General features: G+C 39.8%; 1 protein-coding gene across 1 annotated transcript in view; it reads left to right on the plus strand.

Annotated features, from left to right (window-relative positions):
- Positions 1-17,053, plus strand: part of LOC138840877 (metabotropic glutamate receptor 7-like) — a gene marked incomplete at its 5' end in the record, with an annotated part of 307,199 nt that overhangs the window by 264,887 nt on the left and 25,259 nt on the right. Inside the window, one exon of the mRNA XM_070041270.1 lies at positions 3,506-3,596. Coding sequence (XP_069897371.1) covers positions 3,506-3,576 — 71 coding nt within the window. The remainder of the gene's footprint in view (positions 1-3,505; positions 3,597-17,053) is intronic.

Raw genomic sequence — 17,053 nt, forward strand, 5'->3', positions numbered from 1 at the left:
CTTTCATACTGTATTTTTTACTGTTGCTGACTTTTCACTGATTATATCTAATCCTTGGGTTGAAGGTTTTTTGGGGGGAATGACAGTAATGTCTAGAATGCTAATACCAACAGTAGTTTTAACACTAGAATTGATACCTTTAAAATAGGTATTTTAGAAGGCCTTGTATGGAAGATCTCAGTTTTCCTCATGAAAGGTCTATAGAATGGGCATTCTTATTCCTTTCCATGACACAGGCTGTCATATATCTACTCAGAAGAGGAAGTTGAATTTCTCAGGTCTAACTCCTACCTCCTACCTCTCATTTATTCCTCTTGGCTCTTCTCCAACATGAGTTTATCAAACTCCCGATATACAAATGACTCGAGCTCCCTCTCTTGGTAACACAGCTGGTATACAGACATGTAATGCTGATGATGCTTGCGGGGATGGGGGGTTCTTCAGAGGAATGTGCTGGATGATGCATTATTGCTTTGTTGCATTATCTGTAGACAAGGGGTAACCTGAACTTAAAGAAGGCTGCTCAGGTAGAGGTCTCACCTTAAAAACTAAAAAAAAAAAATTTAAGGCTGCTGTCTGTTCTATTTACAACAATGATTCCATTGGGAACTCTCATTGGTGTCTTTGCTTGAATAAGTTCTGTTGGGTGGTGATTATTCTTGTGTCTACATACATCTAAGATGGACATTCCAGAAAACAAAGATATCCAAGAGAGCCTTTGCCTCACAAGGAAGCTGAAAGATGTTATAACTTTCTTTCGGGTCTTCCGGTATTGTATAGACACTTCCATAAAAGTTGACGAAAACGTTGACTACGTATTGGCTAGGCCACAGGAGGAGATTCATGTACCTCCAAACATTGGTGTTTCTGATGATCTACCTCTGAAAGTTCCCCCAAAACCAATCCAAAGACCTCACCTTCCCCACAGATGACCAACAACAGCTCTTTCTGCAGTAACAGTGGTATTCTAAATCTGTGCTGCCCAGTGAGTGCCATCAGTAGAGCTAAGTAGCTCTTGATCATTTGAAATAGAGGGTGTAAGACATTTAAGTTTACAGTCTGCTCATGGCTTGTAGGCTTACTGTATTGGACAGCACAACTCTAGAAATACATTCTGGTGCACCAGTGCAGAAAGTGTAATGTCATAGATAACTGTTGCATTTGGAAACCCAGGCCCCACCAATGCACAAATAGTAGTGAAAAGTTCAATGAGTGACAAGAATAGAGTATTTTTGTGCTAGGAAAGATTGGCATGATATTCTGTCAAATATCAAATCATCTCCAACATCTGCACTTTGGTAATGGAGACAATGAAACTATTTTCTGAATTAAAGCTCTCCAGTGAAAACCAACCAGAAACACAGAATTTAATAAGGAATTAAATAAAGAATGCATCTCTTTGATGGGGAAAGTTTCTGAGGGGATAGCACCAAGAAGAAAGTCAAACTTATAATAGCACGAGCTAGAGTAAATAAAGGAACCAAAATATCTGTATCCATTGTTGCTCTATACACTCAGTCTGGATGTATTTCAGTCATCAGTGTTTTCATCCTTAACAGCTCTGCTCCATCCCTGTAGTTCGCCATCCAGTGCATGCATGCTTCCACTCACCCCCCTCCACACTGCAAGTCCATGTCTTCCTAAAGGTGAACTTGCTTGTTGGCTTAAGATAGGTAGACGCGGAAACTGCCCCAGCACTGCCTTAACTTTTCCTCTTGGAGTCAAATTTTCCTTTTAGCTCGCTTCTTCAGTTAAAATGCTATTGAAAGAAAAAAAAATACTTGTTTATACGAGACATACCACCGATCTTGTCAAAATGTGAATGTTAACCTGTGCAACTGCTGATCTATTACATATCCAACCGTAGGACGGTTTTGGCTGGCCTCTACATCCAGACTGAAAACCAGCAAGCTCAGAGAGCTAAGGAGGGATGTAGCTCAACCACTTCTATCAGCAGCAGAGTTCTGCCGCTAGGGATTCAGAAGAGACTGACTGATTTGCATACATTTAGATCTAACCAAAGGGCTCCCTCCTCCACTTCCCTTTCTTAAAAGACCTGCTGGTGTCTTCACCTGTCCCTTGACTTTGATATCTTTCCCTATACTTGCTACTGATGATTTAGAAGATGGTAATCTTAGAGCTGCAGGATAAAGATGAGCATGTGGTTTGCATGGACCATAGCTTACTGGTGATGTAGAATGGAATGGGTGAATAACTTCTGCTGTCATCCCTACATAGACTGCCCACAACATAGATGTTCTGTGATTTGCCCTCTCCTCTCTTGCTTTCCTTGCTTGAGGATGGCGTATGTGAAGATGAGAGGTCTTAACTACCTTTGTTCTGAGATAGCATCCATCTGAGCCAGTATCCCCCAGCTAGTTCAGATAAGTACCTCAATGCAAATGCCTGATGATAGGGGTACAGGGATGTGAAGTCAGTCCTAGCTGGAGATAATTGGGTGGTACGTAGCTCTTTTTTTTTTTTGATATGGGGATGTATAAATGACAAATGATCTTGGGATGGAGGTTAGACAGATTCTATATGAAAGCTGATAAACGTATTGTTTATCATTGTTTTTACAAAAAGCTGGTAAGCATATTGTATGGCAAGTATATGAAAAGTACTGGGGGATGACTAACACGGTAAAACACGTGTCTTCAAAGCACAAAACAAGTCTATGAGTTCAAATCCCACCCTTAGATCCATCTATATATAGATATATATGTGTGTACTTCTCAGATATACAATTTTAACTATAAGTATGCTAATATTTTAAATCTAAGTATGTATTCTGCTATTGCTTTTTACTATCATTTTAGCATTTACTGTGAGGAAAATATCTAAAATCTTGCACTCTTTTCAAAGCAATTAGAAAATTCTGAAACATGTCAATACAAGGGGGCGTTTGATCAAAGCACACAAACAAAAGAAGCACCAGACTACTGGCAAATGGATGTGAGCACCAAACCATGCACAGCAGATATGGCCTAGAAAACTCTGGCACATCCTCCTGCACTGTGTGACTGTTCTATAGTGCTTGCTTTGTTTCGTTTTGCTTTGCTTTGCTTCTTCATTTGTATGGATCCTCAGCATTCTCGACATTACGCTCCTTGTGTCATTGTGGATCAACCAGGCAGGTGGGTCAGCATCATGAATGAGACTGAGCCAAAAGAGATGGCAACAAGAAGGAAATCATGTCCTACCCAGATAGACCAGTTATTGGGAACTGATTGCTCAGCTGCTCCAATTCAAGTAAGAAAAGCCCAGCTGCCTTAGCCACAAAAAAATACACATCAACACTCCCATGTTCAGAGGTACCTGAATTGTGATCAACTGGTCTACCTCAGCTTATTGCTCTCTCCTTCTGCCCCAAAGTGTGGGCCTAACATCTAAGGTCTCTATCGCAGCCTCTTCTCCAAAAAAGTAAGCTAGTAATAATAATTTTTTAAAGAATATTGTGTGCACAGCTATTTTATACATTCCTATATATTTACTTTTCCTATAGACTGTATACCACCAGTAAGAAAGAGTGTACAAAAGTCTGTTACTTGGTATACTCTCCCACCAACAGTATAGCTTTTGACTGCTTTCCAAAGGTAAGAAAAAAAATCTCATTTCTATTTATTTATGTGGTCTTGTCTACACTAAGAATTGGATATGTTTCCATGAGAACTGTGCATGATGACCTAAAAGTTTGTCTGGATGAAGAAATGTGTTTGGAAAGATGATGTGTTTGATAACTCAGTGACAGCAGCTGAATACCAGTTACATACTCAGTTTATTTTCTGAAAAGCAGGTTTATGGATGTAAGCGCAATGGTTTTCTCAGAACTAACCAATAATTGTGAGAATGGGTGGTAGTTTAAAGCTACTAGTGGTGAGAAATTATGTTTAAGTGCATGTTTTCTGGCATTTGGGAATGCTTACAGGGAAAGATGGAAGATGTTTTACAAACTTAGTAAAATGTATGCAGTGGTTTATTTTTACTAGCTGCATTAAAACAAACGTACCCACGTACAGAAATGTAACCATTCAAAACATACAAATGGTTAGCTCTATCGTGTTTAGCCCAAGATTGTCTCGATTCCTTCTATTTTTGTTTTTAAGTTCATTTGTTTTTTGTAGCAACGAAAATATAAAAATATTTCAGCTTCACAGTATTCAAAAATGATCTGTGGATCATATTTCTGCTTTTAAGGAACTAAATACAACTTCAGTCATCTCTCAGGAATGAAGGAGGGGGGGTAAAAGAAAGACTCAAAAGATGTAAAGATGAGTTTCAACATTAGACAAATAGAGCAATTACCAATAAATACCCAGGGTATTCAAACTGATATCTTCAAGAAAATGATGGATTAAGTTCTGGATAAACTGGCAAATCAAGTTTGAGTAGATGTGCCATTTATGCTTACATATTACTTTGGGATCGCATTAGCAAATACATTCTCTGAGAGAACAAACTAGTTGTATTATCATTCTTGGAATCTCCCCCATTTTAGCCTAAGCAGTATTGTAACACAGAGCAAGATAAGCCCAGCTGGTGTCAGAACCTTCCAACTGGGGGAAAATGGAGTGAATGGTAAAATAGGTGGTTGCTTTGAATTCTAAAGATTCCTTTTGGTTTCTTCTTTAATCTTCTTTTTGTATTTATAAAATACATGTATCTCTAGAGAGAATTTTCTAAGAGCATAATAGGAGAGGTCACATTATAGGAGAGGAATCATGGCTTAATAATATAGATTGGTCTTTATCTTCTCTATGATTATATCTAAGGAATTTTATCCAATCACTACCATGTTTCCCCCTCATACCCTGTCTTTGTTTCTGGAATGCTATTCTGAATACAAATAATGTCTCAGTCTTTTATTCCCCAGAGCAAAATTCATTTTGCATAGTAAGACAGGACAAGAGTACTTTCATAGAGTAATTACATTTCCTGTTGATTTTAGATGGGTGCCAACCACTCAGTCTTTAATTTCAGATGTATTGTTCACATAGTTATTTCCTTTTTCCAGATCAACATGATCTGTCCTAGTTTTTAAATAGGGCATTCTTTTCTATGGTGAATATGTAACTGTATTCCAGTGAGATTTCAAGGTTCTTATTTTTTTTCAGTAGAAGTGCTTGTCAAAACACTGCAGCTCATCATTTTAATAGTCCTTCTACATAAGACTGCCTAAGAATAAATGAGAAGGAATTTTCCCTGGGTGAAAAAAATTGGATGGATTTAATCTCAATCTATTAAAAATTCCCTTTAGTTCCAGTCTCAGTTGATACCTTTTGGTTTAAAAAGAGTAAGAGGAAAAAAGTAAAATATTTTAAGTCAATCTTTCAGTTGAAAATACTTTTAGGAATATGGTATTTAGAAATAAACAACTTTTTTACTATGATTGTCTCAATTCAAGGATTTTGATTACAGAGATGCACAGAGAGTAAGCTGAGCGGTCATGTCCTTCAAAAGGGAAAATATTGCCTAATAATGTGCACTATTTCCCTTTGCTGTACGGATATCATATTATTTTAAGCCAGTCATTATTCTATTTCCTTCTTCGTTGTCATGATGGTATTCTACATACAAATAATGTTTTTATTTAGGCTGCTTTCCTGATCAATTCAATCATAGTGGTACAAATTAGTGATAAACATTTTATAGAGCTTTAAAAATAATTAAGAATGGAAAGTGATTAAAATTATGTTAATTCAAAGAATGTGTGACCATTTTTTTTTCAAATTAACCATGACACAGCTCCAGTTGGGAAAACAACTGGACTGGCTTACTGTTCTGTGTCTGAAGCCATGTTTGTGTGCTACCTTTCCCTGGAGATAAAATAGGAAAAACAGAAGCACGGCTTTGAGCGTGAACTTGGTACTTTATGCTGTTAAATCTTCGCTTGAAAATCGAAGGAAGGTTATTCAACTTCAGACAGATCACAATTCAAATGTATTTGGAAAATGAGTTCTGCATAAGCCTTGTTTGAAAGTTCTTATCTGTGATAAAGAATATAAGCCTGACATGATCAACATTTATACTGCCTGCATCTTTTATGTTTGTAGATCTTATAACTCTATGAAGTATTATTCTAACATCATTTATTTTGAAATGTACTTTAAAAAATGTATTTTGAGCCAACATTATTATGAGATCAGGAAGTAGGTTGTTTGTTTAGGGGGTAAGATCTCACCATGATAGGGAGATAGCATCATTAAAAACTTTAATCCAGCCTTGAGAATACAGACATACAGTCATCTGAGTCATGTTTTTTATAGAGTTTTGTTCTTCTGAACAAGGGTACAGATTGATATTATTGGCATCTCACTAATTTAAGAAAAAGTATTATAAAAATCAATTATCTCTTGTTTCTTGTCACTAATATGATGGGATTATTTAGTGTTTGTAATGTTTTAGACCTGGGCACAAAGCAATTTATTATATCATGTTGAGGGTCTGTCTTTAGCATTCAGTGTAGTATCTCTGTTCTAGCTGAACCCCACCTCAGTTAAAAACCACTATGAAACACGGCCAGTACAGACATCATTGCAAAGACTAAGAGCTATCTGACCTTTGATATCAAATCATCCTGGAAATAAATGGAGTTATAAATCTTCTTGGCATATTTTTCTCTGCCCAGGAACTCTGTGAAACACCAGCATTTCTTCTATCAGGGTTAGTATCTCAGCACATGCTCAAAACCCAGTTAATGTTTACTACCCATATCTCCACTGGAGGAAAGGGTTGAACACATACTGTTTCTTTTCCTGCTAATCCTTAACATAGACAGAGACAATGTTGACATTTACATTTAAGCACATTCCTAGCCTACCTGGTCAAGATTTATGAACCATCAGAGTACTGTTAAATTGGGTCAATCAAACACGTATTTCCTGAGCACCTCTTCTCTGAGCCAGCAGGGAAAACAGAAGTTGAAAAGACCCTCAGGGAGATCATATCTCATGGGTGATTCAAAGGTAAACAATTATAATTCAGGATGTTGGGGAGCCATTGATAGGTGGCACATGTTTGGGGGCAGATACTTGTGGAGAGAGCATCAGTCATGATATTGTGGGCTGGTCCTGAAGAAGGCAGGATTCCAGGCAGCTATGCAAGGAAATGGACGTAAGAAAGACACAGAGAACCTGAGACACAAATGGATGTGGAAGCAGTTCTGGGGTCTCTGTCCATTCCCAGGACTCTAGTGGTTCTATGAGGCAGATAATATCATAGAATAACTCCTAGGAGGCAGGTAGACTGAGAGGGAAGGAAACACACCTCCTTTGTCTTTGTGTGTTTCATGAAAGGGTCTGGCAGATCCTATGCTCTCAGTATTTGTAAAGTGAGTAACTATTTATTGGTAATAAGAAAATACTTCATCTACAACCTCAGGCAGGTGGCAGTGGGTTCTTCTAGACTGAATGTCCAAGGTCACAGAGCTTGAACTAGAAAGGTAATGACCTCACCCCAATGTCACAGCGTTCTAAAACATATCATAGTTTGTATGTCTGATGTCTAAAATGGACACTTGTGCTACAACTGCATTCATGTAATTAGCATCTCGTACACACCAAACTCACGTATAAAACCAACCAAGTTGTACTTGCCCCCTTTTGTAGAATCTACATATTTGTATTCCTTCTCTTTCAGAGGTCACACGAACTTGAGAGTTTCCTTCAAAGATGGATAATTTGCTTTAAGTGATTTCAGATTTCAATTTGATAAACACATAAGTCTCTGTGTCGGTTGTCTGATTACTCTGGAGTTTTCTTCTTACAGCCAGCCATTTAGGACAGATTTTTATCTTGTAGGCACCAAATACCATTTGGATTTAAAAATAAATGTGTGTGTGTGTGTTTGTGTGTGTGTGTGTGTGTGTGTGTGTGTGTGTGTGTGTGTGTGTCCTAAACCAAGTTCAGTTCATCTCTGAACTCTTTCCCCCTCAATTACTGTGAATGAGCTTCTTCCCCAATTTTTAAATGATGACGACTTGTTTCTGCCTACTGAAGACTTATCTCAACTTCACAGATTAAAAAAATTTGTCTTTTTGCCTGTACATTGGAGCTTGGATACATTTTAAATTAGCTTTCTCTAGGAATCAAAGGTAATCATTATTTCTCTTTATGATCTACATGAATATTCTCATTATTTATTTTTCTTTTCAAGTTGAATGTTGATTTTGAATTCCCTCTCTTCTATCTGCCCTCTTTCAGAGTAGCTAGAGAAGACCTTCGTTTTCCCTGGGACAACTATAGAGCTATCTTCTAACCATGTTTATGCTGAGCTAGCCCCAACATTAAGAAGAACAAGGGGAGAGTCAGCATCCTCATTTACAGTAAGTGCTAAGTATTGGATGTACTTCCTACACTCTGGTCAAGAATCAGGAAAACTGGATTAGGATTCTAACCAATGGCTCAGGTGCTTGGGTTACCAAAAGTTCCACTCACTTCATGGATGTGTGTGATCTTGGATAAGTCATAATGTGTACGATCCCGTTTCCTCTTTCATGAGATGAAAATAGCTTCTCTCTCTCTCTCTCTCTCTCTCTCTCTCTCTCTCTCTCTCTCTCTCTATATATATATATATATATATATATATATATATATATATAAACACGCACACATATATGCTTAAATGAGAAGGTACACAATATGTAGGTAGCACTGTCATTCCCTGCTCATTTCCATGTCTTATTTTAATTTTCCATCTCCTGTATTGTTTCTTTTTTAAATTTTGGTTCCCTCTTTACTTCTTCTACCTTTTTCTTGTTAGTGTAGCAACATATTCTGACTGCGATAAACCCTCAGAGTTGGAAGAGATGACATCTGGATTGTCAGTGAATCCAGGCAACTTTTCTCTGGGCACCAAAAAACTCTGTTTTTTGGAATGGGTCAGGGTGGTCTTTGGATGAGTCACTAATAGTTTCTGGGCTTGGTGAAAATGACAGGGAAAAAGCTATCAGTCACTCAGTAAGACTGCTATGAGACATATAGACCCAAACACCTGATATATGATCCTCTCCATGTGATTGACTCCGACAGGCAACTTCCAGCCAGTGGACAAGCTGAAGAGCATTTTCAGTACAAATAATAGTGCTGGGAATATGTCTTGAGTGGTAGAATAATGACAGAGTGGAACAGAATCCTTTTATCTCTGCTTGTAAAAAACACATTTGGTTTCCTTTTGAGACCAGCACACAGCAAAATCAGGAAACAAAACCTCTCAGGGGTCTTCATGTGTAATATGAAACTTGGTATTTACCAAAATATATATATATATATCAAAGATGGAACTAGAGTAGTGCTGTACAGAATAATATTAATTATGATGCTGATAATAGTTCAACCTTGTTGTCTCTATGTTGCTGTAGATAAGTCTTCTTGTCCTCATTTGATACAGAAAGAAACGGAGGCTTACATCCACAGAGTAATACATACCAATGATAGGTAGAGTAGACATGTTGTCCTGTGGGTAGAGTACACAATAAGCCATTCTAAAATGGAATGGAATAAAATGGAATGGAATAAGACCACAGGTTTCCATCCTACATCATTGATTTACGTAGCATTTCCTGTTCTCATCAGTTGATTTTAAAGGCTCTCCATTTCCAAAAAATGAGATAGGCCCTCTAGGCTTTCAAGGAAAAAATCATTATCTGGCTGCAGAGCAGCTATAAAATGATATATGCCTTTTCCCCCAAAATGATCAGACCACTTGATGTAGCTGCATTTCCCTTGAGTAGTTTTGGTGGTCTGAACAATGTAAGATTCGTTCCTGTTTCAAAAAACACCATCATCCAGATGTGGACATACTGAAGTCTTGCCAATTGGCTGAAGTCCACCGACGAACACACAGCGCGGTCAGCTGGCCACGTCTTCACCTGCAGACTCCTCTGTCTGAGTCAGTTAAGTCTGACATGGAAACACAAACCATGAACATTCAAGACAATTTTCGAGCATTAAAAAAATAGCACTTCCAGTTAGCACTCAATCTTGAAATCCTAGCTATAAGGGAGGGAAGAGATGAGGGAATCATAGTTTGACAGCAGCTAGGGCAGAAAAGGCAGTTTTTGAGATTTCATCTCAGCCAATAAGTAGGCGTGGTGGCATGAACCTGGTATCTCAGCTACAGAAGAAGCACACTAGGAGGATTACAGTACAAGCTGGCTGAGAAAATACAGCAAGATCCTTCCTCAAAAATAACATGCAAAATGAGACCGGAAACATGGCTCAAGTAGTAGAGCACCTGCCCAGCAAGCATAAGGCCCTGAGTTCAATTCCCAAGTGAAGGCAAAAGAAAGGGATGTCCTTACAGTGCAAATGTGCAAAAATAATGTTCACACAGCTTCAGCACCTGGTTCATTCTGTCTGTACTATGGCCGTAGCAACTTCTGGCCACCAGAGTCATGAACAGCAGTGCTCTTGATCTGAGTAAGCCAGCCTCCCGGGGCTCATATAGGTTAGAAATGTTCTAGTTTGAGTCTAGGAACCTCATTTCTCTTGTCTTCCTTTTTTTGGTCACATTTGCAAATTTCATTTGCATTTTATTTCACTGTAGTTTACTAAAATCCAGGCTGAGACTGGAGCTGTTGTTTCTCTTTAGGTCCAAAGTGCAATTGGCAAATAGTCTGTTATCCAAGGCAAGTATCTGTTCATAGCCTTCTCATTATCTTATGAAAGCTTTGGTGCCAGGCCTATTAGTGATTTTAATGGCCTAGCTGGTATGAGCTCTGTCCAGGAGGATCCCAATAAGATGCCACATGTACCTGCACCATTCCAGAATAATCAGATAAATCACACTACAAGAGTATGGAGACTGACTGTTGTTTAAGAGCTGTAACTTAGGAGACAAATATGGAGATTTATCATCACTCATTGTGCTCCAACACTGGATTCTCAGTGTATTTGGGCAAAAGAATAGACTATAGCTTCATTAAGATTTCCTAACTCAGTCTCACAGGAAAAGAATGTAAGACAAGAGATTAGCACAGGAGACTCTTATGTAGGCCAAACAGCTCTTCTCAGAAGATCATCCCTCAGTCTCCTCACCTGCCACACACATCATATAGGGTAAGAGGTAAGCAATGGCAGATCACTTGAAACTACATTGGGCATGGCTATATGGGAATGTTAGCAGTTAGCGTTGGTAGTGTGTTACCTGGAATTAACTGGAATGTTCTGTTTCTATTATAGGAGAAAATCTGGAGATTCCAATATGACCTTCTTCTTTCTGGTCTCTCGTATGCCTTTTCTTGCTGTACCCTACACAATAAAGTTTGGGAGAATCAAGTGGTTCATCTGTACCTGATTTTTTTTTTTTTTGGTCTGGGAAAAACCTGCAAGATTTTCAGATTGAAATATCAATACATCTTCTGTCTTGTCTTCAATCTATTTAGTATTGATTCTTTTGTGAGCCATAGTGCCTTAAAGCCAAAATTTCACCACGCTATCAAATAAGCTATGTGGGAAATCGCATTTAAGCACACTTAGTTTCCATTTAATTTCATAACACAGCACATATTTCCCGACTTTAGGCATAAACTCATTCAGTGGGAACACTGTGGTGGGCGACGTTTATATTACATTAGCACTTTCTGTGTGTGACTCTGACATTTAAGGAAATACCAAGGATTGATGTGAAAAACTTCTATTTGGGTCTGAAAATTTGGCGAGGAGAAATGTCCTAAAATGTATCCAGTGTTTATGTTGGCATTACTTGCGCCATTTGTTTGCCTTACCTGGTACTCATCTGACAGTCACCTGCAGTTAGGGGTCGTTCCCAGCATTTGTAAGGCTTACCCGGGTCACAGGGACCTCTTCCCCTCCCACCAAACCTGCCTCATCAGGCACATAGGGCAAATGCAGTGGAGCGCTCGTTCACGGAAACGCGTGTTACAGGATACTGGAAGGATACGTGTTGGGAAAGCATTGCGGTTATGGCAGAGGCAGTGTCTACCACATCCCCAGGAAGTCATCTCTAGCTATCTGCTAGCACAGAGAGGTCTTCTCATAGCCTGATGAAGCTGGTTGCTGGACCCTGTGACTGGTGGGGCTACCACAGCCCTGTTGTGTAAAGCTGGGTTTCCATGACAACACCCAATAAGAAACTGCATCTATGTCTCCCCCTCTCCCTCAGCAGTCAGTGGGCCACGGGCTTTACAAAGTGAGTTGATGGATCTTTATGCGATCATTTCAAGCTACACAGTACAGCAACTCTGTATTTGTTCTGCTCTGATGTCCTTAAGGTTGATGTGTTTAAATCTTCATTGGTACTTCATGTGGTGCATAATCAGGCAGTGAAAATAGCCATGCGGTAGGACATGGGCTTACCCGTTGCTGTTACTAGATTAGCCGGGATTGTATGGAGATTTGGTACTGTGTTCAGAGAGAGACAGAAGATGCCTGGGTCACCAGCCTCACATTCTGGCCTTCTATGTGTGAGTTTCTTATCTCCAACATGGGTGTAATGTTAGTGAGTGCTTCATGGGGTTGTTAACCGGGTCGAATGTTAAATGAGTTAATCTGCAGACAATGCTGAGCACAACACATAATGTCATCATAACCCGTTTGCTGTTGACTCCGCTTCTTATGACTGTCACTCACTGAGAGATAGCTGTCAGTTCACACAATAGCCCCAAGCCATAGGTGCCTGCTTGTACATTATTTAGAATTAAATGAAATCAAGCATTTTCCTCTCCAGATGCAGTAGCCACATTTCAAGTGCTCAGTAAGTATATGTGTTTAGCAGTCCCAATGTTGAAGATCAGAGATAAAAAACCTCTCCATCAGCCCCCAAAATTCTGTTGGACAGCACCAAGCCATAGACTGGAGAAAGAAGAGTAAGAAAGTCTATGACAAACAACCTACCTCTTGTTCTTGGCCATTTCTGTTACATATGAAAATAGTCTACAAGCTTTCCCTTAGAATGTTGAAGGTCTATTTCTTCTGTATCATCTAGTAAAATGTGGTGTATATTGTAGCATATGCAGGTGATCAGTACCAGTGCCAACAAAGAATCAAACTCTACTGACCAAGAAACAGTTCTCTCTGTGTGTTTGGAAATTTTCCTTGAAATCCTTTCATCAATTATTTCCCATGCTTTGAATTTATTGATCTTATGCTTAAATGTAGTTTGAATACTCAGAAAGGCTGGGTGTTAAATCACCAGCCATATGGCACCAATGTAACTATTTATTTGCCTGGCCCCTGTACAACAACAGAAGAGCCAAGTTAAATATTCCAGGATGTGAACATGGGCCTTCATCCAATATTAAATATTTCCAGATGATTTCCCCTTTGATCGGTCAATTTGAGGATTCAGGTGTTGCCTGAAAAATTGCTTTGTCCATAAAGGGCCAAATCGACTTGTCTTACTTTTCCTCTGTCACTTTCTGGCATCATTGTCCAGAAGGTACCTTGTTACTGTTTGAGAAGGAAGAAAAAAATAGAGACAGGGCAGAAGATGGCTGTCATTTTCAACAAGGGGTACTTACATGTGAGCCATGAACAGTTGGTAATGCTACACTTGAGCTGAAAGAGTCCTAGCTACTGATCATTTCTGTATATTGGGGAAACTTTTGCTGTAAAACTGGCATAGAAGGCTAGGAGCAAGAAGAAGAAAAAGATACTTAATTCCAGACCAGTTCTGTCAGACAGATTGAATATATTGCACCTTAGGAGAAATTGTTCCCAGTATCTCAGATGCTCAGTTGACTAAGAAGAACTCAAGGTGTGAAAAGGGCCAGGTGAGGGAGAGAGAAACAGAAAGAACTTTGCCTTTCCAGTTGAACTTGCATCAAAGCCATGAAAAAAGACTGATTATATTGATCACTGACTGACTAAATCTTGCCAATGAGACAATATCAATAAATAGGTGTCCTAAGAGAACAAAGAAGAAAAAAGCCACTCAGCCTTAAGTTACATCATAACCAATGAACTGTTATAATCACTTGTCCTGATATTACATTTTGTAATATCAGTTTCTTGTCTAGTTGCATCGACAGCAGCTTATTTTGTCTTCAGGCATCTCGCTACATCAGCCAGCAGTTTTCCTCATTTACAGAAGTACAAACAGAGCTCGCAGAGGTTAAGAAAGTCATCCAAGGAATTAGTGACACGAGTAGATGAGAATTCACTCTGACCCCATCATCTCCCCCGGCATCTTCTCATTAAAGAACTGCAATATCTTTGAACTGACAAATTAATTTTCAGCCATGGCAAGAACAACAAGACATCCTCTATTGGAGAAGACTCAGATTGACAGGACAGCCCCCAAACACTATTTTCTTTTACCCCTAGATGATTTGTGAGCAATCAGGAGGAAATGCATCACTTTATCTAGGAGAAAGTAGGTAGCTCAAGCCTGAACTGAGAACAAAGGTAGATGGCTATAGGAGGAGAAATGAATGATTAATTCTAGATAGCAGCTTATGCTGTGTATCTCCCCAAGGCCAGAAGATTGGCATGGCCAAAGTTCTCATGGGAGAGAAGAGCATTTCACCTCCTCTGTCCACCTAGCTTTTGTCTTTCTTCACGAATGCAAACATTGCTGTAAGGGTTTATCTGCACACTAAAAAGCAATGCCCAAATTAAAAGCTGAATGGAAAGCTTTTCAGTTTCAAGCAGACGGGCGTGGGGTGCCTCACAAAAGTCGTCGTCTCTCATGGATAAAGAAGGAGAAAAGGTTCTTTTGCCCAGCAGCCTCCTTGGCAATGGAGAACTTGGGATCTGATTCCCAACACATCACCATACTTTGTGGAGTGTTAGACACTGCCTATAAAGCTGAGCCTGAGTGAGCTGTGGCTGTTTGGTGTTTACATGAAAGGGTGGTGCTTAACCAATGCACTTGCCACGTGCCACGGACTGAATGTGCATTTTAACTCACTCAGCGGTGTGATCTGACAACATGGGCTCCTTTTACAGGTGAGGGAAGGGGGAGAGGTCAGAGATGATCACATGGCTGATAAACCAGAGATTTGGAACACAAACCCAAACCAGGTGAGTGTAGAGGCCACGCCGTTGGTGTTAATAGACTGCCTCCCAGGAGTAGATAACGAGTATGCTAGGGGTAGCTCCGTTTCTCAGTCTAGCCAGACACAGATCCTCTGAGCACTGGTGCTAGTGACATTTCAGACTGGATAGTTCTCTGCTGCAGGAGGCCAGCTTGTGCTCAGAGGCACCAGTGGGTCCCCCCCCCCCCCCCGCGCCCCTTGATACCAGCAGTACCTCCACCTTGCAGCTGTGAACATAGAAAATGTATCAGAAGTTTGTCCCAAAGTTGATACATGTTTTCTCAACTTTTCTCCAATGTGGTTTGCAATTAAGAACTAGTGGGGTAGTGTATGATGTGAAGCCTGGACAGAGGCAGAAAAAAATACTAGAAATCACCTGTGACTCCCCTCTACTCCCATCCTGAAGACTTTGGGGAAAGCCTCATGCAGAGAGAAAGATGCCAAGGAATGCTTACCAGACAAGGAGCAGAAAAGAGCAGCTGGCAGAATCGGGAAAGAGGCTCAGAGAGAAGCAACGCACACGGCTGGAGTCTCCCCTTAGGAGCTCCAGACGGGTTGAGGACGTGGCTCAAGTGGTAAAGTGCCTGGCTGGCCAATGGAAACCCAGAGTTCAAACCCCAGTTCTGTTCCAAAACATAGAATGATACCTTTCTGTGAAGTGAGTTTGAACAGCTATACAAATCAAAAAGAGGCTGTCACTACAAAAAGATTTGCATTTAGTTATATGGCAGAATATTCTCCCTCCTTCTCCCTCCGCCAATTCTCTGGTATGAACCAGTATTTCCAAGCAAGGGTATAAGTACTCAAAGGAGCTCTCTTATCAGCAGGGGAATAACTTGCATTTCATATTTTATTTGTTCTTCAATCAATGTGTCATTTTTATAAAACCAGAATACGGCATGGGATTTTTTTTTTAATTTTTAGAGTTTAAAATTTCATTTGTGTCATGTTCTTTTGTTTGGGGTTTTATTGATTGATGTATTTTTGCCCGTACTGGGGCTTTGATATCAGAATCTTGTGTGTGCTCTTCTCTGCTCGCTCATTTGGTCTTCTACCACCAGAGCCATGTCTCCAACCTGGCTTTTTGCTGGCAAGTTCAAGATGGAATCTAGCAGACTTTTCTGCCCAGGCTTGCTTTTTACTATGCTCCTTCAGATCTCAGTCTCCTCTGTAGCTAGGAGTACAGAAATAAGCCAGCAGCACCTGGCTGAATTCAAAGTGCTTATGATTAAAACTGATCTAATTAAGAGCCACTGTTCAGATGGCATTAACCAAATCATGTAACTCCATCTCTGCTTCACACTCTTTTCTCTTCACAAAATCTCTACTTTCTCATTTTTGATGCTTTGTTAAAGCTATCTATGACCTACATATGACGTCACTGAAAGGATTCACAAGACATCTCAGTCCTCTCAACAAGACTGTAGGGCCATTTGGAATCTGTACAGTTGCAAGCTTTGAACCCTTTACAAGGTGGATTTATCTTAAAAAGAAGAGCTGAAAGGTCTAAGAAAAGCCACCAGACCATCAGGAAACAAGCCAAGAATCTCTGACTAGCCAAGAATTTGAGTTTGAAGTCAGAGATGGCGTCACTCTTGGATGGACATCTTCCCATCCTCCTGCCTCTTCTGTCTCCCTGGGGAATTTGGATACACAGTCATCAGATTCTTCTCAAGTTGGGTGAGACAGAACACCTTGCATATGATCAGATGCATGACCGACCCTCTGACGTTTGTGTCCTTTCCCAGCTAGCATTAAGACACTCTTCAAGACTCTCAAGAAGTTAGCCAGGCACCAGTAGCTCATGCCTGTAATCCTAGATATTCAGGAGGCTGAGATCTGAGGATTGAGGTTCAAAGCCAGCCCAGGCAAGAAAGTCTGTGAGATTCTTTCTTTAAAATATATTTTTATTGTAAAAATAGTGTACAGAGGGGTTACAGTTACACGAGTAAGGTAGAGTCCATTTCCTATCAAGCATTTTCCCCTACCATCCCCTTCCTCCCCACTTTCCAACTCCTCCCTCCCCACCCCAGTGGTAAAGTTCGTTTTTAACAA

Source organism: Dipodomys merriami, unplaced genomic scaffold (genome assembly GCF_024711535.1).
Source record: "Dipodomys merriami isolate MVZ:Mamm:240054 unplaced genomic scaffold, mDipMer1.0.p SCAF_305, whole genome shotgun sequence".
Taxonomy (NCBI): Eukaryota; Metazoa; Chordata; class Mammalia; order Rodentia; family Heteromyidae; genus Dipodomys; species Dipodomys merriami.